The 25,623-nt window shown below is 45.8% G+C and overlaps 4 protein-coding genes across 7 annotated transcripts; 2 read left to right on the top strand and 2 right to left on the bottom strand.

The window, feature by feature from the left end:
• Positions 1–75: 75 nt before the first annotated feature.
• Positions 76–2,323, bottom strand: LOC125508731 (Acyl-CoA N-acyltransferases (NAT) superfamily protein). Of its 2 annotated transcripts, none has more exons than XM_048673520.2 (4): positions 1,710–2,323; positions 1,541–1,599; positions 770–826; positions 76–597 (listed from the first exon to the last, which is right to left on the bottom strand). In XM_048673520.2, the coding sequence occupies exons 1-4, from the start codon at positions 2,175–2,177 to the stop codon at positions 516–518; spliced, it is 666 nt and encodes a 221-aa protein (XP_048529477.1). In that variant the 5' UTR covers positions 2,178–2,323; the 3' UTR covers positions 76–515. The 2 variants fall into 2 exon arrangements, with proteins under 2 accessions (XP_048529477.1, XP_048529478.1); XM_048673521.2 differs by having other exon boundaries at positions 1,713–2,323.
• LOC147971218 (RING/U-box superfamily protein) lies at positions 595–5,079 on the top strand. Of its 2 annotated transcripts, none has more exons than XM_087525952.1 (2): positions 595–754; positions 3,146–5,079. In XM_087525952.1, the coding sequence occupies exon 2, from the start codon at positions 3,329–3,331 to the stop codon at positions 4,859–4,861; it is 1,533 nt and encodes a 510-aa protein (XP_087382078.1). In that variant the 5' UTR covers positions 595–754; positions 3,146–3,328; the 3' UTR covers positions 4,862–5,079. The 2 variants fall into 2 exon arrangements, with proteins under 2 accessions (XP_087382078.1, XP_048529472.2); XM_048673515.2 differs by lacking the exon at positions 595–754 and adding an exon at positions 2,428–2,594.
• On the top strand, positions 2,457–19,356 carry LOC125508728 (cytochrome P450 714C3). Of its 2 annotated transcripts, none has more exons than XM_048673513.2 (7): positions 2,457–2,594; positions 13,445–13,639; positions 14,067–14,285; positions 17,574–17,800; positions 17,879–18,126; positions 18,282–18,657; positions 18,747–19,356. In XM_048673513.2, the coding sequence occupies exons 2-7, from the start codon at positions 13,477–13,479 to the stop codon at positions 19,170–19,172; spliced, it is 1,659 nt and encodes a 552-aa protein (XP_048529470.1). In that variant the 5' UTR covers positions 2,457–2,594; positions 13,445–13,476; the 3' UTR covers positions 19,173–19,356. The 2 variants fall into 2 exon arrangements, with proteins under 2 accessions (XP_048529470.1, XP_048529471.1); XM_048673514.2 differs by lacking the exon at positions 2,457–2,594 and adding an exon at positions 5,108–5,246.
• On the bottom strand, positions 10,195–12,374 carry LOC125552621 (uncharacterized). Its single transcript, XM_087523875.1, has 3 exons — positions 12,336–12,374; positions 10,669–11,974; positions 10,195–10,393 (listed from the first exon to the last, which is right to left on the bottom strand). The coding sequence occupies exons 1-3, from the start codon at positions 12,372–12,374 to the stop codon at positions 10,347–10,349; spliced, it is 1,392 nt and encodes a 463-aa protein (XP_087380001.1). The 3' UTR covers positions 10,195–10,346.
• Positions 19,357–25,623: the final 6,267 nt, after the last annotated feature.

Genomic DNA, 25,623 nt, shown 5'->3' with positions numbered 1-25,623 from the left:
TATTCATGTTGTCGTCAACCCTGCAACATTACTTGATGAAGAAAAAAATCCCAATAAAATTTCAACAGCACTAACTGTCCATAAATCCACAGTTTTTGTGTATTGTATCAAGGTTCTCTTTCTGTGATTCACTCTTTGTTCAAGTGCTGACATACATGAGGACTAAAACAATGTGTACAAACATTTATCTCTGCAAACACAACAAGCCCTTTTACCATCAGTGGTAAATTTACAAATGCTGGTCCGGATTCTGAACATGCTAGATAATGCCATCTTCCACACATGATAATAAGTTGTACTACCATGTCCACAAGTTTCTCTAATTTATTCGGGTGGTTTCCTCGAAGACAGAAAAGGCTGGGGCACCATGGATACTGGATCCAGTTAGAGGGTAAAATCACTGCTGGATCTCAGAACTCTCTTTACAGTCGGCATTCTCAGGTGGCAACAGATAACCAGCAAAAAAGGAGCCGTGGTAGTACCATTGTGCAGATTGCCAACCATCCATAGGAATGCTATTTGTACAAGTTTCTAGTGTACATCATCGTTGTGGCACCCATTGCATCATCACCGAATCCACATGCTTGAAAAAATGGCCTGCAAACAGTACCAAAAGATGTGTAAACATCATCATATACTGTCATAAGATTCTATTGCAGGTGATATGTGGAGGTAGAAGTAGATCACCGCTTCCTCCTTTACAGATAACACGAAAGATAGCACGTAAGGACATTCATGAAGTCCACCAAATTAGGTAAGAAAGACATACCTCTCCTTTCCTGTGCATAATGCAGAAATGTCATAAATACCTCTGGTATGGAGTACCCTGGAGAGATTGTTCCAGAAACAAGCAAATTAGATGAAGCTTAAACTTTGGACAGCAAATAAATCAGCACCTTTTAAATATACTCCCTCTTTAAGTTAATATAAGACGTTTTTTGACACTATGATTATCTCTGCTCAAGTACTTTGTATTGTGCATAAGCATGTTGTTCCAACCTCTGAGTTTAGTCGATCCAGAGATACATTCATTGTTCATGTTTCAATATGCAGTCAAAGTAATACAAGAAAACTGTGAAGTCTGTACCCCAAGAAAAACATAACATAAATCACTTTATAGTCTGTCGGTCAAGTAAGCTTTGCTACCGACAAACAGCCGTGGTAATGTTATCTGTCCAAGTAAGTACGATATATGCGTGATGACTGGGATGCTATGTTTAACAGAGAAACACAATACCCTGAAGATAGTTTTATCAAGCAAGAAACATATTTCAAACGCAGGATATTATCTTCTGTTTGCTTATCACTCGGTCGTTTCTTTCCAATGGTGCAGGAGATTTGTATGTTTCGGTGCAAGAGGCCTCTATCTCTATTCCTTGAATCCATGAAAAGAACATCATGTTTTTTTTTTTTTGCTTCGTCATTGCTAACTTGCACGGTTTACATAAGAAAACATGAATGTTATTTTTCCTCTATTAGGTCAACTCAGAAGTTAGCCCCTTTCAGACTTCACCAGAAAAACCCAATGTCAGCAACCTACCTTGTAATTTTTTCAAGTATTTTGCGCCCAATTCCTCTCCTCTGCACTGATGGATGAACCTGCAACAAGTCACTGAAGATAGTTCCATAAACACATGCGCTCCAGCGATAACCATTGGTTTCGCGCAGTTCACTACTGACCACTTGTATAATCAAGAGGAGAAGATCACCACGACGTCATGGACGGAGGCGGTGAGCCCCATGTCGGAGACGGCCCGTCCGAACCCGACGAGCCGCTGCTCCCCCCGCCGCCCGAGCCCGAGGTCGAGCTCCAGGCCCATGAAGCGCCGGTCGTCTCCTCCGTCGTCCTCCTCCAGGAACCTGGTCCCGCAGAAGACGGACACGACCAGGAAGCTGTGCGCCACGGCGGTGCGGAGCTTGCGGATGTCGACGGGCTCCGGCCGCGCGGCGGCTTCCGGCGGGGAGAGGCGGATGGCGCAGGAGTGCGCGCAGGCGAGCATGAGCGCCTGGAGGTGGGCCGGGTCGACGAGGGCCGGGTCCATGGAGATGGAGATCGGCGGGGGCCTGAGCCTGGGCCTGGCGACGCGCTTGTTGGGGCCGAAGGGGCTCGGTGTCGGCGAGGAGAAGACCGCAAGCGTGGTGAGACGCGGCGGAAGCCTGTTCACGCCGGCGGCCATGGGGAGGGTGACGAGTGAGTGGTCGTGGTCTCGTGGAAGTGGAGCTCTGCGGGTGGGCGCCAATGGAGGTTGGTGATGGCGACGAATCGAACGGGAAAGACGCTACTGCCCCTGGGACATCGGCGCGCGCGTGTGTGTGGTTCTAAATGGGCCTAGCACCGAGCTTTAATGGGCCTACTCGAACAAGCCCGCCACGGTTGTTATCTCTTTTCTCCCGCAGAAAAAAATCGAAATAAATCCTGCAACTGTTCAAGAAAAAGAAAAAACTCCAACCTTTCCCTTTCCTCCGCGATCCGCCGATCCCCAACCCCCAATTCCGACGTCGTCCCGCGGCCGAGCCCCAGCATCGCGAGATCGCTGTTCCCGCCGGCGGAGTTCTCTCTCGCCGCATCACGCCCTAGATTTTTCGAGGCGAAGGTGATTTTCTTCGAACCCTTGGACCTTGCCGTCAACTGATCTGATTGTTTGCTGTCGCATCGCAAATGGCTGCGGCTCTTCTCCAAATCCGCGCAAAATATTTTTCCCTCGCGTTTGATTTTAGCGCCCCGTCGTAGTGGAAATTGGGGAGTCGGCTGCTGATTTTGTGATGCGTGTACGATCTCGGTACCTCTCCTGCATAGCTACTGCTGCTTTTCATTATTGTTTAGTTTGTCTGCGTGGATCTCCTGCGGCAGGCTGTTCCGTGATAAAAGAGGGTGGCGATTAAATTGATAAGATCGTATGTTAGAGGAAATTAATGAAGGAAAACACGGGGGGACTCTGCAAATGAGTTGGTTGGTGTGGTTGCTGGTCCTCAGTAGTAAAAGTATCCAGTTTGGTCATGTGAATACTTTGTTTGGTAGCTATTGCATTCTATTTGCAGATATGCTTAATCGCTTATCCAATTTGATCATAGTCATCTGGTTTAATGTACGCTGCATATTTCTTCTCCGTCATAACTGGAGCAATCGCTTGCTTTTCTTTGTCAGGTTGACATCTGGGAAGAACTTTTGTGACGTGCTCAACAATGTATCTGATAAACACCTGACCCAGGAATTAAGCAGGACATACCTCTGTTTCCATTTAGATCATTTGTTATCTGCAATAGCGCCCCTTGTTCTTTTCACCAGCGCATTGCTTACACATCTCAGCGTCAGATTTACTAGTACAAGATGCCCATGTCTGGCAGTCAGACACAATCTAGCGACTATGAGCTTCTTGCCAGCCAACCCGATGCTCAATGCCTAGTTTGCACGAGACCTTTTACTTTGGATACTGAGGTGACCAATAGCTTTGAAGCTTTAGCTATATGCAGGGAATGCAAGGCTACTGTGCTTAATGATAGTCAAAGAGATGTAACAACCAGCACTAGTCAGCAAAGACGACAAAGAAGGCGGAGATCTAGGACTGCAAGTCTTGAATCTAATGAGGATGCATTCTCACAGCAGTTTTCCCAACTGATCAACTTAGCTAGACAGGGCCATGAAGCAGATATTGATTCTCCGACCGTTGTGCGACAGCTGGCATCTTATAATTCTACACCGAACCAGTCCCAAAGGTGGCATGCTTCAGATGATGAGAGTGACGGTCTCAGTTATGCTGATTCTGTGTTTGACGAGCTTGAATCAAACATCAGTTTTGGGGACTATGGCGGGGAGTCAGATGCTTCTCTAGGTCAACATAGCATGATGGGAAGGGAGATTACCATTCAACTTGACAGCGAGAGTTACATGAATACCGATACAGATATTGATCCCATGAATGCTGGAATGGACCTATGGTATTCAGATGACCAAGAGGATGAAGATGTGCAGTTGGAAGAATCTGATTTTGATGAAGCAGTTGATGCCATGCAGCAGCACCAGCAGCAATCACGTGGGATTGGCCCCAGTGAATTGACTGGGTGGGAGTCTGAAGATGGGGTATGGACTTGGAGAAGTCAAAGAGCAAATATGACCAACTTGATGGCAGACATGGAAGGGCCAGATGTCAGGACACCTTTTGTTGGGAATCCTGGTGATTATGCTGATGCAAGACAGTTTGAGATGATTCTTGAACAATTTGCTGAGGACGACAGTTCCAGAAGAGGAGCTCCACCTGCAGCGACCTCTTTCATTGGAAATCTTCCCTCTCTGGTTATCTCCACAAGCCATGAGGCAGATGGCGCTGTGATCTGTCCAGTCTGCAAAGACCCGATGCCTCTCAGAACTAGAGCAAAACAGCTACCATGCATGCATCTATATCATTCGTCATGCATCTTGCCGTGGCTTAGTTCCAGGAATACATGCCCAGTTTGCCGATATGAACTTCCTACAGATGATCCAGAATCCGAGAGGTCCGAGCGAGCTGCAACAAATGAAAGAGATGTCCTTGGGGTGGAGGAACACACCCATCTGCAGGAAATTGGTGAAGAAGGTTCTGATGAACCTGAGGCTGAAGAAACTCAGGACATGTTTAATGATGCAGTGGAAGTGACTAATACAAGTGAACATGGTGTTCATGTTGCTGAGCAGTCAAACAGAGCATGTGCCCACCGTCGATGGCTGTTTATTGCAGTTGCCCCAGCAGTAAGCTTTGTCGGTTTAGCTCTGGTTTTGTGCTTTGCAAATCCTACTAGTAGTGGTAGAAGGCGACTGTGTCGTGGATCCCAGAGTGCCTCTGCAGCACTTGTAGACACAAAAAGAAGTTGGTGGTCCATGTTCTAGATATCCAGTACATGTGTACTGATCCCGAATTTACTGTGTGGTGGAACTCGATTGTTGGCAGTGCTTTCTCTGTAAAAAGTTTGATTTGAAGTTTTGGTCAATGTGATAAGTGAGGAGATCCATTGAGTTGTTCCTGTAACCGAGTTCAAAACTATATATTTTCCACCACTTTGCTCAGTTCAGCAAAGTGTGTATTGATGCCTGCTGTTGTTATTCAACTGCTACTTGTGATTGGATGTCCTCTGCTTCATATTGCTGTAACCGCAATTAATCTCTGCTTCAAAGTTCAATCCATGTCTTAATATAATCTGCAGTCTGAAGACTCAAGATGCCTCCAGACTCCAGTTCACCTTATGTTAGAAATTTAACCAGCGCTGGCTGTGAGGTATTTCTCTATTCGTTGATGCTCATGTATAGGTTTGTCTTGTCCCTTTTGCTTTTCCATAAGTAGCTCTTGCCTAGCTAAACTAGCTGCTTGCAGCATGAGTGCATGACTGCTGCAGAGGTATTCAGGTATAGGCCTCCTTTGGTCCATAGGATAGGAATATCATTGTAAATAGGAAAATCATAGGAAGTAAGATGACATGCACCTCAATTCCTATAGGGAAAGAGATGTCATTTGATGCATAGTATAGGAATTTTTCCATTGAGTCTAGGCCTCATTCAGTTTGGAGGATTTTTATAGAAAAACGCAGGAACAAGGATTTCATAGGAAAATTTCCTATAGATGCATTCGGTTTGTAGGAAACGCGTACGGGAATTTCGTAGGAATACTATTCATTTCCTGTGTTTTTGGAGGAATCTACACATCCACTCAAAGCTCATTTTGTGCGTAGGAATGAGGCAAGACAATTCCTTAGGATGGCAAGTGCCATCCTATCTAATTCCTATACTACTCCTAATTCCTACATTTTGGTTTCCTCCAAACCGAATGAATGTGTCTTTTCCTTTGAAATGTGAAGGATTGATTCATATCCTATGTAGGAATAGGAATCCATTCCTACAAACCAAAGGGCTCCAAAGAAAGTTTTCCTTTAAACATCTTATCCTACAGAATTCCTACAAACCAAACGAGGCCATATATTTTGTGGTAGCTTGTATGTTTTCATGAGGTAAAACAGGGCAGGGAATAGTACGCAAGCAGAAGGCAGAAACCAGTTTGCTACCATCCTACTGATGAATAGACACCACCATGCAGTGAAGATCAATGAAGGCTGTCTACTGTTGCCTTGTGATCTGAAAACAATGTTTTAACAGTGAGAAATGAATAAATTAGGAAAATAAGAAGTGACATTCATTTCAGAAGAGTAGGCGTATGAAGGAGCTGAGCACTAATTACCTCCCATCTCAAACTCTTGTTGACTTATATGAACTGTATGGTAAGTCTAGAGAGTAGATGTGTAGTAAGGGAAGGAATAAATGGTCCCAAGCCTATGTAACTCTATGGCAACACCCAGCAGATGAAGAGGATCCACATGAGGCCATTCCAGATACATTCTATTACCTTACCTCATTTCCTTCTCTAGAGGAAGACTCGGTGCATGCATTTGCTCTTGTATGTGTATGTATGCCTATACTTAGAGTCTCAGATTCACAAGGCCGCAACACATCTGCAACGCCACCCAACTGCGTCAGTTCATTGACCTTTGGTTGCTTCTCAGAAATATTCAGCTTTCAGATGTGGCCGACAAAATTTCTTGGAAGTGGACTCCTGACTTGAAGTACTCGGCTAGCTCGGCTTATCTGCAGCAGTTCACTGGTTCTTTTGCAGCCACCAATGTCTAGAAGCTATGGAAGGCTAGAGTTGAACCCAAGTGTAGATTCTTCATTTGGCTATGGCTTTGGGAACACATCCTCACCAACGACAACCTTCTGAAGCGGGGCTGGCCGAACAATGGCCCTTGCAACCTCTGCGATCAACAGCCTGAAATCCCTGCACATTTGCTGCTCCATTGCTCCTTCGCACGCGAGGTCTGGCACCTGACTGCGGATTGGCTTCAGCAACCGGCACTCATCCTGCCTATCGACTCCTGCTGCTCCCCGGTGTCTATCTATGGCTGCTGGAACATTTGGAAGGAGAGAAACAGGCGAGTCTTTCAAAATTCTATCTGCTCGGCTGATCAGGTGCTTAGCATGTCAAATCGAATATGGCCCTTGCTCACTCCTCCATTACTTGAGACACCTTTGGTGAAAACGAGCCAGAGCCCGAGCCGGATTAGTTTTGTATGCTTTCTTTCTTTTCTTTAGGAAAACTACTTTCCCTGTCTTGTAACTGACAAATCTAAGACAAGTAATATGGATCGGAGGGGGTAACTGACATTATGTTGCTTCCCCTCTGAAATGCATCGGCAGTACAACTGCCTGTCCCTTAAAAAAACAATATGATTGTTAGGAATAAGCAACTTGTATTCCCATGAGGCCATAGGCCGATATATATATACATGTACAGGTGTGGAACATATGCAGGAAACCCCTCATACAACGAGATAAATACAAAGGGGTACATGACTTATATTATAACTCTAACACCCCCCCTCAAACTCATGGTGGATGAACACTGAGTTTGGAGAGATAAAAGCCATGTTGTGCTCTAGTCTGAGCCTTTGTCAGGAAATCCGCCAACTGTAACTCGGAAGGCACATACTGAAGAGCAATAACCTGATCCTGCACAGCAGCGCGCACATAGAAAGCATCAACACCAATATGCTTTGTGAGCTCATGCTTCACAGGATCGCGTGCAATGCTGATAGCACCTGTACTGTCAGATAGAAGCAGAGTCGGTGTAGTGACAGAAACACCAAAATCCTGAAGTAACCACCGTAACCAAGTCACCTCTGTCGTCAAAAGAGCCATTGCTCGCAACTCAGCCTCGGCACTCGAACGGGAAACTGCAAGTTGTTTCTTCGTCTTCCAGGCAATGAGAGAACCACCAAGAAAAACACAGTAAGCAGAAAGTGAACGGCGATCGGAAGGATCACTAGCCCACGTAGCATCCGAATAGGCCTGGAGCTGTAAAGAACTGGAGCGAGGAAAGAATAGACGGTGAGAGATCGTGCCTCGAAGATATCGAAGAACACGAAGGAGATGACTATAGTGAACCGAGGTGGGGGCAGAGACAAGCTGACTCAGAATATGAACCGGATAAGAGATGTCCGGACGAGTGACAGCGAGATAGACAAGACTGCCAACAAGATGACGATAACGCGTCGGATCAGGGAGAGGATCACCATCAGTAGCACGGAGGTGAACATTGAGCTCCATAGGAGTCTCAACAACGCGCTCGTCAGTAAGAGCAGCACGAGCAAGAAGATCCTGGATATACTTTTCCTGGGATATAAAAAAGCCATCAGAGGTAGAAGAGACTTCAATCCCAAGAAAATAGCGAAGAGGTCCAAGATCAGACATAAGAAACTGCTCACTAAGACGGGCCTTTACAAAGGCAATATACTCGGGGTCATCCCCCGTGATGATCATGTCATCAACATAAAGAAGAAGAAGAGTCCGACCATGAGGAGAAAGGTGAATAAACAATGCGGGATCATGAGCACTTGCTAAAAAACCAGCAGCAGTGATCACAGAGGCAAAGCGCTCAAACCAGGCGCGGGGGGCTTGCTTAAGGCCATAAAGAGAGCGACGAAGACGACATACCATGCCATCAGGAACAGAATACCCAGGTGGTGGCTGCATGTACACCTCCTCACGCAGCTCACCATTAAGAAAGGCATTCTTAACATCAAGCTGAGATATAGACCAGTGGCGTGCAGAGGCAACGGCAAGAAGGGTACGAACAGTGGTCATATGAGCCACAGGAGCAAAAGTCTCGTCATAATCACGACCATGCTCCTGCTGAAAACCACGAGCCACAAGACGAGCTTTGTGACGCTCAAGAGAACCATCGGAGCGAGTCTTAACCTTGTAGACCCACTTACAAGTGATCGGACGGACTTCGGGAGGAAGAGAAAAAAGATCCCAAGTACCAGTGCGTTCAAGAGCAGCAATCTCCTCTGCCATCGCAAACTGCCATTCAGGATGAACAACAGCCTGACGGTAAGAAGTCGGCTCAAGAACAGCAGCACCAGCGGTGGGAAATCCAAAGCGATCAACAGGCGGACGAGGACGAGAACGCAAGCCATAAGTAGGCTGAGAGGAAGATGACGACCCATCCACAGAGGCATCGATTGGTCGTGGACGACGAGTGTAATGTTGAGGAAGAGATGGAATAAGAGAAGGAGGAATCGGCAAGGTAGAATCAGGGGATGACGACGAAGAAGTCACCGGAGATGAAGGTGTAGAATCCGGTGACAAACTGGGAGAGGAAGTCACCGGAGATGAAGGTGGAGAACCCGGTGACATGCTAGGCGAGGAGACCGGGGAGGATGGTGGCTGCAAGTCAACGAGATGTGGAGAAGAAGAGGAAGTGGAACGAAGAGGTACAGTGTCGGCGGGGGTGATAGGTGAGTCAGGAAAAGTGAGGAAAGAGATATCCTGCACTGAAAAAGTCGAGGAAGATGGACGTGGGTAGAAGGGACGAGACTCTTCAAAAGTCACATCGCGAGAGATACGCATCCGACGACCAATAGGATCCCAACAACGATAGCCCTTATGCTCATCACTGTAGCCTAAGAAAACACACTCAACAGACTGAGCGGTCAGTTTGGTGCGTTCGCGAGGGGCAAGAAGAACATAGCAAACACAACCAAACAAGCGAAGCATCGAATAATCGGGAGAACGATCAAAAAGTCGCTCGAAAGGAACACCACCCTGTAGAGCAGCGGAAGGCTGTATATTGATAAGATAGGTGGATGTGGAGACGGCCTCAGCCCAAAAATGAGGCGGGAGAGAGGCAGCAATCATCAATGCACGAGCCGTCTCAAGAAGATGTCGATGCTTGCGCTCAGCCACACCATTCTGAGCATGAGCACCAGGACAAGAGAATTGAGAGAGAGTCCCGTGCTCAGCAAGAACACCACGCAACATCTTAGAGATATACTCGCCAGCGGAGTCAGCACGAAAAACACGAATGGGTGAAGAGAACTGAGTATGAACCATGGCAGCAAAACGCTTATAAATAGACAACACCTCAGAACGAGAAGTCATGAAATAAAGCCATGTGTAACGAGAGAAATCATCTATGAAAATAATATAGTATTTATGACCACCTTTCGAAGCGAAAGGGGCCGGACCCCATACATCAGAATGGACTAAATCGAAAGGACGCTTAGACACTGACTCACTATGTGAATATGGTAACTGAATCTGCTTGCCAAGACGACAACCCTGACACTCTAAAGAGACATCTCCTGAGACAGACCCCAGAAGGCCTCGACGAACTAAAGAAGACAACCGAGAACCACACAGATGACCAAGTCGATGATGCCACTGCTGGAAGGAACCAGTGACGGAGGCAACAGAAGCGGAAGAACTGGCGATGGTGGTGGCAGCAGAAGGAACATGAAGCCAGTCCAACTCCCAAAGACCCTGAGAATCACGGCGGCGAGGGCCAGCCCCAACCAGAGTGTGCGTGTGACGGTCCTGGACAGAACAAGAGTCAACGTCGAGGATGACGCGACAACCAGAATCCGTAAGTTGACCAGCAGAAAACAAATTCATGGTAAGTCGAGGAACATGAGCAACATCAGGAACAGAATAAGGAGTAGTAAGATTGCCTCTACTAGCAACAGAAAGTGGAGTACCATCAGCAGTGAAGACATGAATAGGAGAATCCAGTGATCGAAGGGAGGACAAAGTGGAGGAATGAGAAGACATATGAAAAGAAGCTCCAGAGTCCAGAACCCATGGGGATGTACCTGACTGTGTAGAGGGTGATTGCTCAGTGCGGGAAGCATCAGTCACAGAACCGGCAGTACCCGTCGAGGAAGAACCTGAAGCCGCGAGCAGACGCTTAAGTCTCAGAATATCCTGCTCAGTCAAAGCAATAGCTGAAGCTGTCGAGGTAGACGACGAAGTCCCTGAAGATGATGATCGAGCCTTGCGCAGGTGTTTCTTCTTCGTGTAGCACTGAGACTCAAGATGACCATCATTGTTGCAATAGGCGCAGTGTGGACGGGGGCGACCTGAGCCTCCAGAAGGAGTGGGCAAGAGCGGCGGAGCACTCGAGCGAGAAGTGGTCGATGGAGCAGGTGGCGGAGGAGCACGAGTAGCAAGCACAGAGGGAACCTCCAACAAACCAGCACCACGTAAGCGAGTCTCCTCTGCACGAATCTCAGAAAGCGCCTCCATGAGAGAAATACGGCCACGAGCAAACAACTGAGCACGCCGGGGCTCAAACTCCTTACGGAGCCGAGACAAGAACTCATAGACGCGATGAAACTCCAAATTGGCCTGGACAGCCTGGCAACAGGGGCAGGTACGACACCCAGCACTACGGAGAGAATCAAGCTGACGCCAGATAGCAGAACTCTGTGCATAGAAGTCATCAACAGTAGAGTCACCTTGCTGAAGAGCATGCTCCTGACGGATCACAGAGAGGTATAGAGCATCACCAGAGGGCTGATAGCGCTCACGAAGACGGGTCCACATCTCAAAGACAGTAGAAAGACCCAGAAATTCGGAAGCAAACTGAGGCAGAACACTAGCAGTGAGAACAGCTGCAGCACGAGCATCATCATCAAGCCACTGGGTGTAAGCAGACAGAGCACCATGATACAACTGAAGAGCCTCCTCATAAGCCAAAACCCTCTCATCATAAGCACGATCAGCAGCCTCATCAGCAACCTTAGCCGCATCCTTGGCGGCCTGATTAGCATCCGTAGGAAGAACCGATGGAGTTGGCGGGGTAGGGGCCACCGGAGGAACTGGACGTGGCGGACAGCAGACCTCGCCAGAAAGAACACCCCAAAGACGGATGCCACGCATGTGAATGCGCATGAAGCCAGTGAACTCAGTGTAGTTAGTACCATCAAAGATCATCGGACAGCGAAGGACAGCAACATAACCCGATGCAGCAGACATTTTTTTTTTAGATCCGACGAGAACGATCGGATCGGAATCAGGCGCTGCTACGGGAGCAGCGGAAGCCGGCTGGATGCCGAGCGGGACAGCAGAGCGGGACGGGCCAGCAGCCGACTTCCCTGGGCGCCGGCGGGACGGGTCCTGCTAGCGGGACGCCCGAGCGGGAGCGGGAAGGGCCGGCAGCCAATCTCCCTGGGCGCCGGCGGGACGGGCCCTGCTAGCGGGACGCCCGAGCAGGAGCGGGACGGGCCGGCAGCCAATCTCCCTGGGCGCCGGCGGGACGGGCCCTGCTAGCGGGACGCCCGAGCAGGAGCGGGACGGGCCGGCAGCCAATCTCCCTGGGCGCCGGCGGGACGGGCCCTGCTAGCGGCCGGCTGGAGAGGAAATCGGGGGTTCCTGCGGACGAGCCCCCTGCTTCGATCGAGAGACGGAGAGGAGATCGAGACGGATCAAAAAGCACGAGTTGCAGCGTGCAAAAAAAAAATTAACCTAGCTCTAATACCATGTTAGGAATAAGCAACTTGTATTCCCATGAGGCCATAGGCCGATATATATATACATGTACAGGTGTGGAACATATGCAGGAAACCCCTCATACAACGAGATAAATACAAAGGGGTACATGACTTATATTATAACTCTAACAATGATCACCATCACTTGCTGCATTTTGAAATCCTTGAGTTTAGCGGCACATCAAATATTCAAATCTAGATTCTACATCTGCTTCATACAACTTCGGCAAACAAAGTTCCAAGCACATTATTGCTTAAGCGGATAGTCAATAAGCATACCTTTATTTAAATTGAGCATGCCCATACAGGTGAAAGCACAGTTTAATTTTCGGATCCTTCTTGTTTACCATTCATGTTCACTGTTCGGGTAAAAGATCAATTTCCCACATACGTAGTTTGTGAGATGACTACTTCATATTTGTAGCGTATTATTAGATGGTACTCCCTCCGTTCCAAAATACTTGAAGTTTTAGGTTTGTCCTAACATTTTTAAGTTTGACCAAGTTAATAGAAAAATATACCAATATCTACAATATCATATTAGTTTCCTTAGATTCATCATAAAACATATTTTCATACTTTATATAGTTGATGTTGTAGACGTGATATATTTTTCTATCGACTTGGTCAAACATAAAGATGTTTGACTTAGGAAAACCTAGAACTTCAAGTATTTTGGAACGTAGGAAGTAGTACTCAGTGTGGATTAGGTTCCACTTGCAATGTTTTGATCTTGTGTGAGCATGCTTTTTGTGTCCAGAAAATCGTTGGTGAAAATGACTGGAAGTTGACACAAGAGCATGAAAGCAGTGTGAATATTATACCATCATGTTTTTCAGGACCGCAAGCAACTACATACTTACAATATTATGTATCCTTGTTGTCCCTGTCACAATCTTTGTACAGTTTATTTTACTGTTAAAATTGTAAAGCAGTACTTCCATAATTAGTAAAATTTACTAGAGAAAAGACAAAACTTTAGTCAGCCACATATTTTGACTTGAAAATAGAAGTATTGTATGTTCTACTTACTGCAGAAGCACACATGTTGTCTCACATGACTGGATAGTCCTAACCTTATAGGTTTTCTGCATAGGCCTCGTGGCACCATTTTCCAGGGCTTGTTCGATGTTGCACACTTGTACCTCATGGAAGCCTCAAGCGTGGAAGCCAGCGCATATGTCACACGCATTCGGGCATGAGCCAAGGAAAAGCTCACAGCAGCAAACCGAAGCTCTAGCAAGCGTGCCAGCTCACCAAGCTCGCCTTCACTCCATCGCTCATCGCCGAGGTACCGGCACATGCCATCTGTTGTATGTCAAGCCAGAACGTATTTGCCTGATCGATCTAGTTAATAAGCTTGCTATACATGTTAAATCTGGTTGTCAGTTGCTTTGGATCTTGTGATTGCTCCAACTACACTTAGTTGCCACAACTCTTTCCTGGGGCTCGCTAACTGGGGCTGCTGTGGCATGGACCATCTAACAATAAACTAATTGTTAATGAATGCCAAGATCTGAAAATAGCGTACCATTAAACAATCATACACCAGAAGAGAAGTCAGATTCATATGCTCAGAGACTCGAACAAGTACGAAGGTGGTTCTGGCATTGTCTTGTATCTGAATGTTTGACTGGAACACTTCCCCGCCTCCAGCTCCATGTCTCCTCTCATGGAGAACTTACTTATGCTAATCCTTGTTCTTCTTCTTTGCTTAGCTTTGTTTTGCTTGTGTAACGTCCTATGGCTAAGACCGGAGAAGATAAGGAAGAGGTTGAGAAGGCAAGGAGTGAAGGGTCCCAAGCCTACTTTGCTTGATGGCAACGCCAAAGAGATGAAGCGTATCCGACATGAGCTCAAGCCTATGAAGAAGCAAGACAGCAACAACTACATCTCCACCCTCTTCCCTCACATCCTTGTCTGGAAGGAAATTTATGGTATGTATGCAAGTTTCTTTTGATGCTATGATCTTGCTATGTTTGTATGTGAATATTTCAGGCTGATGCTGTGATCTTGATCTTTATTAGATAGACATTTCTGGTCACTTACAAATTTTGTGAGGCAAAATTTTCCCCACGAATCAGTTCCAGAGATTGCACTGCTTTGGAAAACGATTTAGTTAACAAAAATCTTTTGATTGATTTGTACACTGACATTTTATATGGTATATGGATCTACACAAGTGAGTCAGTAACATCAAGCTCTTTAAACAGCGGTTGTCAGAGAAATGGCTATGTCGCATTTTTCTAGTGAGTTTGTTTGTCCTTTTCAAGGGTAAGTAATACCTAATCCATGTTACACAACTCATTATTAGTACTTAATTGCTATTGATCAGATTTATTTACATTTGTCATAATCTTAGGCACATTAGTAAATCAATGGGGCAAGTGGGTAGAAGCTGACAAAAGAGCACAAAATATTAAACTTCTGTTGTCAGTTGTCCTGACCCATGTCATGAATATTTTATATTTTTGCATTCAGGGTCACAAGACTAAAGTACCTGCTACTCTCTATCACTGTGATTTTCTTACAGCGTTGACAGTACAGATTACTTCTTTTTTCTCGAACACACACACAAATGCATGTTGTTTTGTATTAGAAGAAAACGCCAAGATGGCACCAGATCCATACAACACAGCCTCAAAGAAAAGCTCAAAACAAGAAAGCAAAGAAGTACTCCCTCCGTTTACAAATAAGATGTTCTAACTTTTTTCTGAATCGGATGTATATATACACGTTTTAGTGTGTTTGTTCACTCATTTCAGTCCGTATGTAGTCCATATTGAAATATCCAAAAGATCTTATATTTGTGAACGGAGGGAGTACATATTTTCCAAAACATCTTATATCTATGTACTACTTCAACTAACATATTTTCCAAAACATCTTATATCTATGTACTACTTCAACTAAAATATTTTCAAAAAGTAGAACTACAGTCTACAACCCTTAAATAGTTGAATCCCGTATCCTTGCATTCACCTTAGGTTAGTACATACTATTAAACTGCCCCGACGTCTTATATGTAGGAATGGAGGTAGTAGATAATCTTATAAATAATGTAGTACCAAATACTTTTATGGACAATGCATCCACCACCGCTAAGTTGCTTTCAAGTGTGTTTAAACTTGAGAAGTACTCCCTTGACAAGTGAATTTGTTTTTGCAAGAAGTATTAGATTTTCCTTGACAAGTGAATTTGTTTAAAGGATGGAAAAACTTGAACTAACATATTTTCCAAGAAGTATTTAGGAATGGAGGAATGGAGTATTAGATTTTTACAGTTTAAAGGATGAAAAAACTCAACTCTCCCTTGACAAGTGAATTTGTTTTTGCACGATAAGCCATGACTGTGTGCACCCAACTATGCAATCAAAACATTCACTTACACTTCTCTGTCATTTTGTATCAAGATGACTTTCAACTCTGAACAGTCATGTACTCACGTGGATGATGCAATCAATAAGTGACTTGTGATTAATATTTCCATTGACTGAATCTGTACCTTTTCCCTTTTTTTTGTGTTGCAAGGCTATTCATTTGCCAACCACTTAAATATCATGCAAGTTATGCTTTGGTAGAAGGTGCAGGTATTTTAGAATGTAACGATGATCAGCTTTATTCTTAGTTATACGTGCGGCACTATTCTTCAGCTTCTGAGAACCTTTGGTGTGGCACCAGGGTTGCGCACCAGCATCCAGAAGAGGCTGGCATGCCCATGAAAGGTGGCATGCTCGTCATGATCAGATGATCTGCGCGGTGATCTCGGCTGCCCCCATCGATACCATGCTGGCGATTGATATGCCGTGGTGGCTGCGGGAAGCCATTGATAAAAAACAGGGAGCTTCTGTTGGATGGGCTGGCAAGACGCCAGCGGTGGTAGCTGCTCGGTCATGTTGCGTGATATCTGCCACCCTATTGAGTTGGGTGGCCTGGGCATAAAAGACCTGAGAAAGGCGAACTGGTCGTTGAGGGTGTGCTGGCCTTGGTTGCAATAAGCTGACACCTCTCAACCTTGGTCGCAACTTCTGATCAAAGCTAGCCGGCACGTCACCGCACTTCTGATCAAACCTCAGTCCAACTGGCCTCCAGGGTTGCAGTTGGCGACAGTCAGCAAACCCTCTTCTGGACTCTCAGATGGACCAGAGGGCAGTCCATCGCTGAATTGGCACCGGTGGTGGTTGGATCTCGGACGCTCAAGGCTAGGACCATCAGCGCGATGCTGCACCAAAATCAGTGGATCCAGGGCATCAGCTGAGCACTAAATGTGCAAGGCTTGATGGAATTTCTTCATCTGGTGATGGTATAGACCTCGACTCTGAAGTTATCGACCAGCTTGTTTGGTGTTGGACTGAGTCCAGGCTCTACTCGACCAAATCAGCCTGTCAAAATCATTTTGCCGGCATGGTCTAGTCGCTGGCCTGGAACTCAACGTTGGGCTGTTGGGTGCCTTTGAAAGCAAAATTTCCGCATGGTTGGTCGCGCAAACCAGTGCTGGATAGCAGATCATCTAGTGAGGCGACAGTTGGATCACCCTAAGGTTTGCCCTTTTTTCGAGCAGGAAGAGACTATATCTCACTTGTTGTCCGAGTATGCTTTAGCCCAGCAGGTCTGGCACTCAGTTCTAGCCCATTATGGTCTTCAGACCATTACCCACCCAAAAGCCATATATCAGTTTCTTGACTGGTTTCTTAGCGTGGCAGAGCGAGTCAGCGTTGGCGAGATGAAGGGAGCTCGGTCACTCATGTAGACGTTGTGGCGGCTCTGTATACTGTAGAACTCATGTGTGTTTGGCTGAGCTGCCTGCATAGCCAGTATCTGGTAGGCACCATCTTGGTCAAAGCAGGGCAATGGCAGCTAGCAGGTGCGAAGTGCGCTGAGAAGGTTCCTTCTGCACACTAGACCTCCAGATGGTTCTTAGGCCGAGGCCTTGCTGTAGTTTTAGTTTATCTCTGTTCTTTTCAGTGTGTTTTCTAGGTTCTCCGGTTGTCTTCGGTTTCCATTTCATACTAGGCCTAGGTAAATGTTTTCTGTTTCGCTTGCTGTACTTTTTGCTTTCTTGACACCTTTCTAATGAAAGTGACACAATTAGTTGTATTCAAGGAAAAAAAAGAATATTCGATGTCAGTTCAATCTAAGTGCATCTAAGAATTAAATAAGTTTGTTATGCATTCATATATGTCTTCTTCGAACATGGAAGTAACTGAAAGTATGAATTTGGGACAGGCTCTGTGTTCCTTTACTCGTCAGGAGGTCGGGAGATATTGCATGTTTCTCAGCCAGACATGGTAAAGGACATAGACCACTGGACACCATCAGAGCTCGGGAAGCCTAATTATCTGAAGAAAACTCGAAAAGCCCTTCTAGGGGGAGGGTTATTTACGGTGAATGGTGACGAATGGGCCTATCAGAGGAAGACCATGGCGCCAGAGTTCTTCATGGACAAGATCAAGGTAGTGACACACAGTTTGCTTACAGTTAACCTGGACTAGTATTCATGGCTTTAGGTATGCAATGCTGTATATATGCAGGGTATGATACAGCTGATTGAAGATGCAACTGCTCCGCTGCTAGAAGCATGGGAGAACATTCTCGACAGCGCAGGAGGTAGCACAGAGATAGTTGTCGATGATTATGTGCGGAACATCTCAGCAGATGTAATCGCCAGGGCTTGCTTCGGGAGTAGCTTCGCAAAAGGAGAAGAGATATTCTGCATGCTCAGGAAGCTTCAAAAGGCGATTTCTCAACAGGATGCATTTGTTGGACTCTCTGCACTGTGGTAAGTAAAAAATATTGTTAATCCATATTCCGTGCTTAATCCAGTATTTTTCTATACGTTCGGCCAGGGAAGTAGGAAGGCATTTATTTCAGTGGACTGTACATGAAACAACTAAGGGGTGGCCAATCATGCTTAGTTCTTTCATGCTGTTGCAGGAAGCATCTGCCTACCAAGAGCAACCGAGAGATAAGGAATCTGGTTGAGAGAGTCAGGCTACTGATCTTGGAACTGGCAAAGGACAACGGGAACGAGAGTGGAGCTGAGAATGAGGCAACTCATAACGGTCTTCTGCGTGCGATCATCAAAGGCTCCCATGGTGCTGGCCATGGCGGCACTGCCGAGGACTTCATCGTTGGCAACTGCAAGACCATATACTTTGCAGGGCACGAGAGCACGGCGGTCACCGCCATTTGGTGCCTGATGTTACTGGCCAAACACCCGGAGTGGCAGGAGCGCGCCCGTGTCGAGGCGCTGGAGGTTTGCCATGCGAGGAGCACGTTGGACGTCGACGCCCTCCACCGACTGAAAATTGTGAGCAGTTAACATTCTGTCCATCATCATCATATATCTAGACATCGTGTATTTGCTATTCATGCATTGCACCTGGCACCGAAATGCAGCTGACGATGGTGATCCAAGAAACTCTCCGTCTGTACCCACCGGCGTCGCTGATGATGCGTGAAGCCCTGACGGACATAAAGATCGGCGACCTGGATGTGCCCCGCGGAACGATCGTCCAGGTGACCAGATCGATGCTGCACCTGGACAAGGAAGCCTGGGGCCCCGACGCCGACGAGTTCCGCCCGGGCCGGTTTGCCAACGGTGTGGCTGGGGCGTGCAAGCCGGCGCACATGTACACGCCATTTGGGCTCGGCTCCAGGACCTGCATCGGGCAGAACCTGGCGATGACGGAGCTGAAGGTGGTGCTGGCGCGCCTGCTGAGCAGGTTCGCCTTCTCGCCGTCGCCGACGTACCGCCACGCGCCGGTGTTCCGGCTGACCATCGAGCCAGGGTTCGGCATGCCATTGGTGGTGAAGAAGCTGTGATCACCATCGTTGCTCATTGACCTGTAGTCGACCAGACTCTGAACTTGGACAGTCAACACTCACCAGGCGTGCGAGCCACATATATACTTCCTATGTCTCAAAATATAAGACGTTTTTGAGTTTTCAGACAGTCCTCAAAACAGTGTGAATAGTCATTTCTACCCTCAACAGTTTGGTTTTCAAATTTGTCTCGATCCTGCTTCTTCCTCGCCGTGCACCAACGCCAGCCCTGCGCTAGCATCGGCGCGTCACCGCACCAAGACCAGAGTGTCCCCGCACCAGCACCAGCGTGCCCGCCCTCTCCCAGGTGGAGGCCACCTCCGAGCCCAGGCTCTTCCTTGCCCTGCTCGCCCCATGTCCGCATACTTCACCCTGCTCACCTCATGTCCTCGCCTTGTTCAAACTGCATTCAAACTGCAATTGTGATACTCCATACTCCATGTTGGTGAATTAGAAACTGGAGTAGAAAGACTTGGTGATACTCCATGCATGATCAAGAGCAGCAGAGCAGTAAATCAAGTTGGAGCAAAGCAGAAGTAAAGCAAGCAGCAGTTGCAATAGAGCAGCAGTAGAGCAAGTAAATCAAGTTGCCTACCAGCAGATCTCTTCTTGTTCTCCCAGCAGCAATAGAAGATGAACTTTGACCTGAATTTCTCCCCACCTGGAGAAGATGAGGATCAATCTGTGGCAAAGAAGATCATCAACCTGAAGGAGAAGATGATCAGCCTGGAGGATAAGGAGGTAAATTTAGTGAATTCATCTTTTAAAGTTAAGTAAATTACAGTGAATTTAAAATTCAGTTAACTGAATTTAAATTTAGTTAGCTTTACTTAATTTAGTTTACTGAAGTCATTAACTTTCAAATTCAGTTTAACTACATATAAATGCACTTAAGTGTTAAAATGCATTAAAATGTACTTAATTGCATTTAAATTCAGAAAAGCAGTTAACTAAATTTAAATTCAGTAAAGTATGGAGGAGGGAATTCTTTCAAAATTCCACATGTGAACAAGCAAAGATTTGAAAGGGATGGAATGCTACCTCCTAGGATTCATTTTTCTCGTAAAGTCTATGAAAATGCCTTGGAGATTCTAGGACAAGATGTCCATTCAGCCTTGTGTGGAAAGACTTGTGTAGAGAGGCTTGTGATGAAAGACTTGTGTGGAGAGGTTTGTGATGAAAGGTTTGTGTGGAGAGGCTTGTGATGAAAGGCTTGTGTGGATAGGCTTGTGTGGAGAGGTTTGTGATGAAAGGCTTGTGTGGAATTTCTCCATATGTTTGTAAGAATTTTGTAATCCATATGTTTGTGTGGAGTATGTTAGAGTATTTGTAAGAATTTTGTTATTACCCCATATGTTTGCAAGAATTAACAAGATGCCCATTGAGCATTTGTGTGATCATTTTTACTCCATATGTTCGCAAAGGCTTGTGTGGAGTGGATTTTTTTACTCCATGTTTTTACTCCATTTGTATGATCATTTTTACTCCATAAGTTTGTAAAGGAGTATGACTATTTTCTGTATTTCATGAAAGTTTCTGAATTTTGTAATGGTTTTGTTGAAATTACTCCAAGTTTCTGAATTTTATAAAATTATCTGAATTTTCTTAGGAGACGAGAGTAGATGGGAAATTTCATGAATTTTCTGTCGTTTGTTGGAGAGGAGAAACTTAGGAGTAGGAGAGGAGAGGGGAGGAGAGGAAAGGCAAGGAGAGGCCAAAGAAAGGAGTATTCCAAAGCACAATGCTTTGTGCTTAACATGGAGTATTGGAAGTATTCTAACTACGGGAACGTATCCGGTGCACCGAATGCCGTACAATATTTTTTAAAATCTGAAAAAAATTATAGCACATTGACACAACATCAATGTATGTCGTCACAAAATTTCGTATCAAAATTTGAAACCTTCACTGAGATACAAAATTGACATCAGTGTGATAATAGGCCAAATCTAAAGCCTAACTTATGTTACATACTTACTATTCAATGCTGAATTTGTCATTTTTGTTTTAGGAGCTATGTTTTGAATTTCGACTTGTGATTATCTCGTGCACCGGTGCTTGTGGTGCTACCGGTGCACCGAACTCACGTTACACATTTTAAATGTTCAAAAAATTCTGAAAGAAATTTAGCACATTCACACAACATTAATATATATTGTCACAAAATTTCAAGTCAAAATTCAAAACATAGCTCCTAAAACAGAAAATGACCAATTCAACACTGAATAGTACGTAACATACGTTGGGCTTTAGATTTGGCCCAGATGTCAATTTTGTATCTCAATGAAGGTTTCAAATTTTGATACGAAATTTTGTGACGACATACATTGATGTTGTGTCAATGTGCTAGAATTTTGTTCAGATTTTTTAAAATGTTGTACGGCATTCGGTGCACCGGTAGCACCATAAGTGTGGGTGCACCTGAGACGTTGTACTCCACAGCACCACGCATACTACAACAAATTTAATCCTAGAACTAGAAGAAAAGAAATCCTAAAATCTAGAGCAAGTCCATCACTACTCCTATCATTGGAGTAAACAGCAGTTGTGTGTTCAACATCTTTACCAACAGTAAATTGGCAATACTCCATTATCTACTCCTGCAACTTCAACTACAACAACATCCTACAACTACTACAACAACATAAAACTACTATGCATCATCTTCCTAGCTACAACTACTCGTCTTCAGCAGCATATGTTACACGAAGCAAGCAAACAGCAAGCACCAGATTACTTGTTTAATACAACATGACACTTGTTAAACTTGTTACTGGAGTAATTCAGTTAAATTCATGTCCTGTACTGTTAAACTTGTTACTGAATTCGTGTCAATTTCAGTTAAATTCAAGATACACAAGAATAGTCTGTTGGAATACTGCAGGACTACTGTAAAAAGCTTGTTACCTGAATTTATATTAAATTCATGTTTAGTCAAATTCATGTTAACTTGTTACTATATCTGAATTCATGTTATCTGATGTGGAGTATCCTACGGACATCACCATGTCAAGAGTCCGTTTGGCAAGTGACACGTGCGACCTCTACTTCACATACACAAAGGTGAATCATATCCTTTACACGTGCTCACTTGACCCCTTCGAGGATGATATACTACTTGACACTTCTCCCGTGTGCATGCATAGGTATTGTCGGAACGCTGCGGACGACGTGGAGGAGTGCAAGCGCCAAGGAACACCTACACCATCCGCGAGGGAAGCGTGGAAACGAAGACGCAAGAAGAAGAGCTGTCGAAGAAGCTCCAGCCACCAGACGACCGGTCGGGTCCGGACGTCCGGCGCCTGAAGATCCACCGGACAACCGGTCTAGACCGGACGACCGGTGTCCCTGCATCCGAGCCAAACAAGCGGACGTCTGACGCCTCCAGACGACCGGCGACTGGACGACCGGTCCAGACCAGAAATCCGCTACACCAGCATCCGAGCCAGAACGAGCGGACGACCGGCCCCTACCGGACGTCCGGCCGCCCACGAGCCACCGGACGACCGGTCCCCAGCGGACGTCCGGTAACTGGCTGTGTCCAGTTGATAGGTCATGTGAGGCCACTTTTAACACTAACGACTTGACCTCTACCTTTATTGTGTCTTCTCATTTGGTGCTAGGTCTCTTATATAATGATGCGCCGCTTCTCGACGACTTCGTCCTACCTTTGGACAAGACGATGGCCATGGTGGAATATAATGCACCCCCACATGGTTCCATCATAATGATGATCTTGACCACCATTTGGTCTTTCCCACCTCACCTACACCACTTGAGTGGAATGAACAAGGTAACATAGGTGAAGGTGATGCTCTAGTCCCACTAGTGGACATTCATGACATTAATTGCTTGCATGATGTTGATCCCCCTATTGACATGCTTCATGCTAGTATGACTTCCCCATGCGATGATTTACCCATTTATGATGAGTATGATGATTGCCATGTGGAGTCTATTAGTTGTGATGCCATGTTACATAGGATTTCTTGTGCTAATTCTCTCGGTCACATCATGTTTGTCAATCCGCTTGACTTGTCATATGCTATGCATGAGATCGACCACATGTCATATTTGCAATCTCTTCATAGTGACTATGCATATGCCATTAAGATTAACCCAATTTGCACCTATGGCATAGATGACAAGCCTATGGTTATTGGCATTTGTTTCTCTTGTAATGATATTGATATGCTCCCTTTGCATTATTTATCTCATATGCCATGCCATGACCACCTAGCTTCGGATATGCATTATTTTGGATGTTGCCCATTTTCTCCGTATGATATTTCAAATATTGCACATGAGGAGACCCCCGTAGTTTCCTCATACATGTTTGGAGATTTTGATCACTCCCATCCATTGCATGATCCCAATACTTATGTGCACAATATGCTTCCCACGAATAAACATGCTATTGATGTGCCATATACTTGTATGCTCAATTTGCATCCCCATCATGTTATACACAATAACTATTCTTTCATGATGGATGACATGTTCTTATACCATGCATCAAATTTCTTTGAGCAACGCTTATCTTGTGCTAACTTTCACATGCACATACACATCATGATGGATGATGTGTACATTTACCACACACACAATTTCTTTCGTCTGTGTCTCTTTTGTGTAGGTACCCATGAATTCTTGTCAACCTCGCAATCCCATGAGTTAACAAAACGAGCTCTAGAGAGCAACGATGACTTGAGATCCCATGGATTGTCTTTCCCACCGTTCCCTTCGTGCAAATACTTCACGCATTTCTTCTACATGACCCTCACTTGGCTATAGGTTATTGTCCACTACATATTCTATGCCCATCTTGCCATGATCACTTTGCATGATATGCTCATTACTATCCTTTTGCCATGCATTCGTGACCCATGCTTTGCATTACACATGATGATTGATTCTCATACTTGTATGTGTATTTGCAAGCTTGGTGGAGACATTGCTTGTTATTGCCATGTTTACTTTGTGTCCCATGCCTATGATGATACTATGATCTTGCTTTGTGTTCGTGCTTGCGATATGTCATGTACATTGCCTATGACTATTATTTGCTCAGACGACATGATTGCCATGCTTTCCTCTAGTATGTTGCATCTTTGCACTACTAGCTTGCACGACTTGATTCCTATGATTGCTTGCCTTGTTGCATCACCAATGATTCATACTTGCTCACTTCATGCGGTTGATGACAACCATTTACATGCTTGTCCCCATGATATCTTTGCTTGTGCTTAATTTATGCGCTTATATGCCATGTCACAATCCTTTGTCACACCATATGCTTTGCATGATGACGACACTTGTTTGGTGAATCGCCTCTTGAATGCTTGGTTTTGCACTAACACTAACCAAATTCATTTTTCCAAGTGTTTGTTGTCCTTGCTCATTTTGAAGGAATCCCAAGATGGTGCGACATTGGAGAGTGCCCACTTCAAGCTTGAAGATGACGACTACTTGGTGAACATCCACTCCTACACGGCGAAGCCATCTCTTTCCCATGGTGATTTGGTTGTCGATCCGAGGTCGGATCTTTCCCAAGGGAGGGGAGATGATGCGGAGCATCCTACGGACATCACCATGTCAAGAGTCCGTTTGGCAAGTGACACGTGCGACCTCTACTTCATATACACAAAGGTGAATCATATCCTTTACACGTGCTCACTTGACCCCTTCGAGGATGGTATACTACTTGACACTTCTCCCGTGTGCATGCACAGGTATTGTCGGAACGCTGCGGACGACGTGGAGGAGTGCAAGCGCCAAGGAACACCTACACCATCCGCGAGGGAAGCGTGGAAACGAAGACGCAAGAAGAAGAGCCGTCGAAGAAGCTCCAGCCACCAGACGGCCGGTCGGGTCCGGACGTCCGGCGCCTGAAGATCCACCGGACGACCGGTGTCCCTGCACCCGAGCCAAACGAGCGGACGTCTGACGCCTCCGGACGACCAGTCCAGACCGGAAATCCGCTACACCAGCATCTGAGCCAGAACGAGCGGACGACCGGCCCCTACCGGACGTCTAGCCGCCCATGAGCCATCGGACGACCGGTCCCCAGCGGACGGCCGGTACCTGGCTGTGTCCAGTTGTGGGCTGAGGCCCATGTACCCCTTCACTTACCCCTTCGTGGCCCTAGACTATATATACTCCTCCACCTCCACCATTTGAGGGTAGCATTGTGATAGCTCATTTGAGAGATAGAGCTACGCTCATCCATATCGGGTCTACTCCTTGAGAGAGACCGTGGCCCCTCTTCGGAGAAGATCCACCTTGGATTCAAGACCCCTTTACGGGAAGATCCCCTTATGGATTCAAGACCTCCTCACGGAGAAGAACCGGCTACCCTTTGTATCGTCCCTAGTTGATCGTGGATCGTGTATCTTACTTTATGTATTCGAGGATCTAGCACATGTGTGATCTATTCATGTTGGTTTGAGTG

The sequence above is a fragment of the Triticum urartu genome, chromosome 5A (genome assembly GCF_056163025.1).
Source record: "Triticum urartu cultivar PI428250 chromosome 5A, HENAU_Tu73, whole genome shotgun sequence".
NCBI lineage: Eukaryota > Viridiplantae > Streptophyta > Magnoliopsida > Poales > Poaceae > Triticum > Triticum urartu.
Note: the sequence above shows the minus strand (reverse complement) of the source record. Positions and strands in the feature narration are given on the sequence as shown.

Bases quoted from the DNA above. Each gene is read 5' to 3' on its own strand.
- LOC125508731 (XM_048673520.2), bottom strand. From the start codon at position 2,177: ATGGCCGCCGGCGTGAACAGGCTTCCGCCGCGTCTCACCACGCTTGCG. The intron at 827-1,540 runs GTAGGTTGCTGA...CAATCTCTCCAG, and splicing joins ATACTTGAAAAAATTACAAG to GGTACTCCATACCAGAGGTA. The intron at 598-769 runs GTATGTCTTTCT...TACTGTTTGCAG, and splicing joins TTATGCACAGGAAAGGAGAG to GCCATTTTTTCAAGCATGTG.
- LOC147971218 (XM_087525952.1), top strand. From the start codon at position 3,329: ATGCCCATGTCTGGCAGTCAGACACAATCTAGCGACTATGAGCTTCTT.
- LOC125552621 (XM_087523875.1), bottom strand. From the start codon at position 12,374: ATGGCCTCATGGGAATACAAGTTGCTTATTCCTAACATG. The intron at 11,975-12,335 runs GTATTAGAGCTA...TCCCGCTAGCAG, and splicing joins AGTTGCTTATTCCTAACATG to GACCCGTCCCGCCGGCGCCC. The intron at 10,394-10,668 runs GTACATCCCCAT...TGTTCTGTCCAG, and splicing joins ATCACCCTCTACACAGTCAG to GACCGTCACACGCACACTCT.
- LOC125508728 (XM_048673513.2), top strand. From the start codon at position 13,477: ATGTTGCACACTTGTACCTCATGGAAGCCTCAAGCGTGGAAGCCAGCG. The intron at 17,801-17,878 runs GTAGTGACACAC...GTATATATGCAG, and splicing joins TCTTCATGGACAAGATCAAG to GGTATGATACAGCTGATTGA. The intron at 18,127-18,281 runs GTAAGTAAAAAA...ATGCTGTTGCAG, and splicing joins GTTGGACTCTCTGCACTGTG to GAAGCATCTGCCTACCAAGA.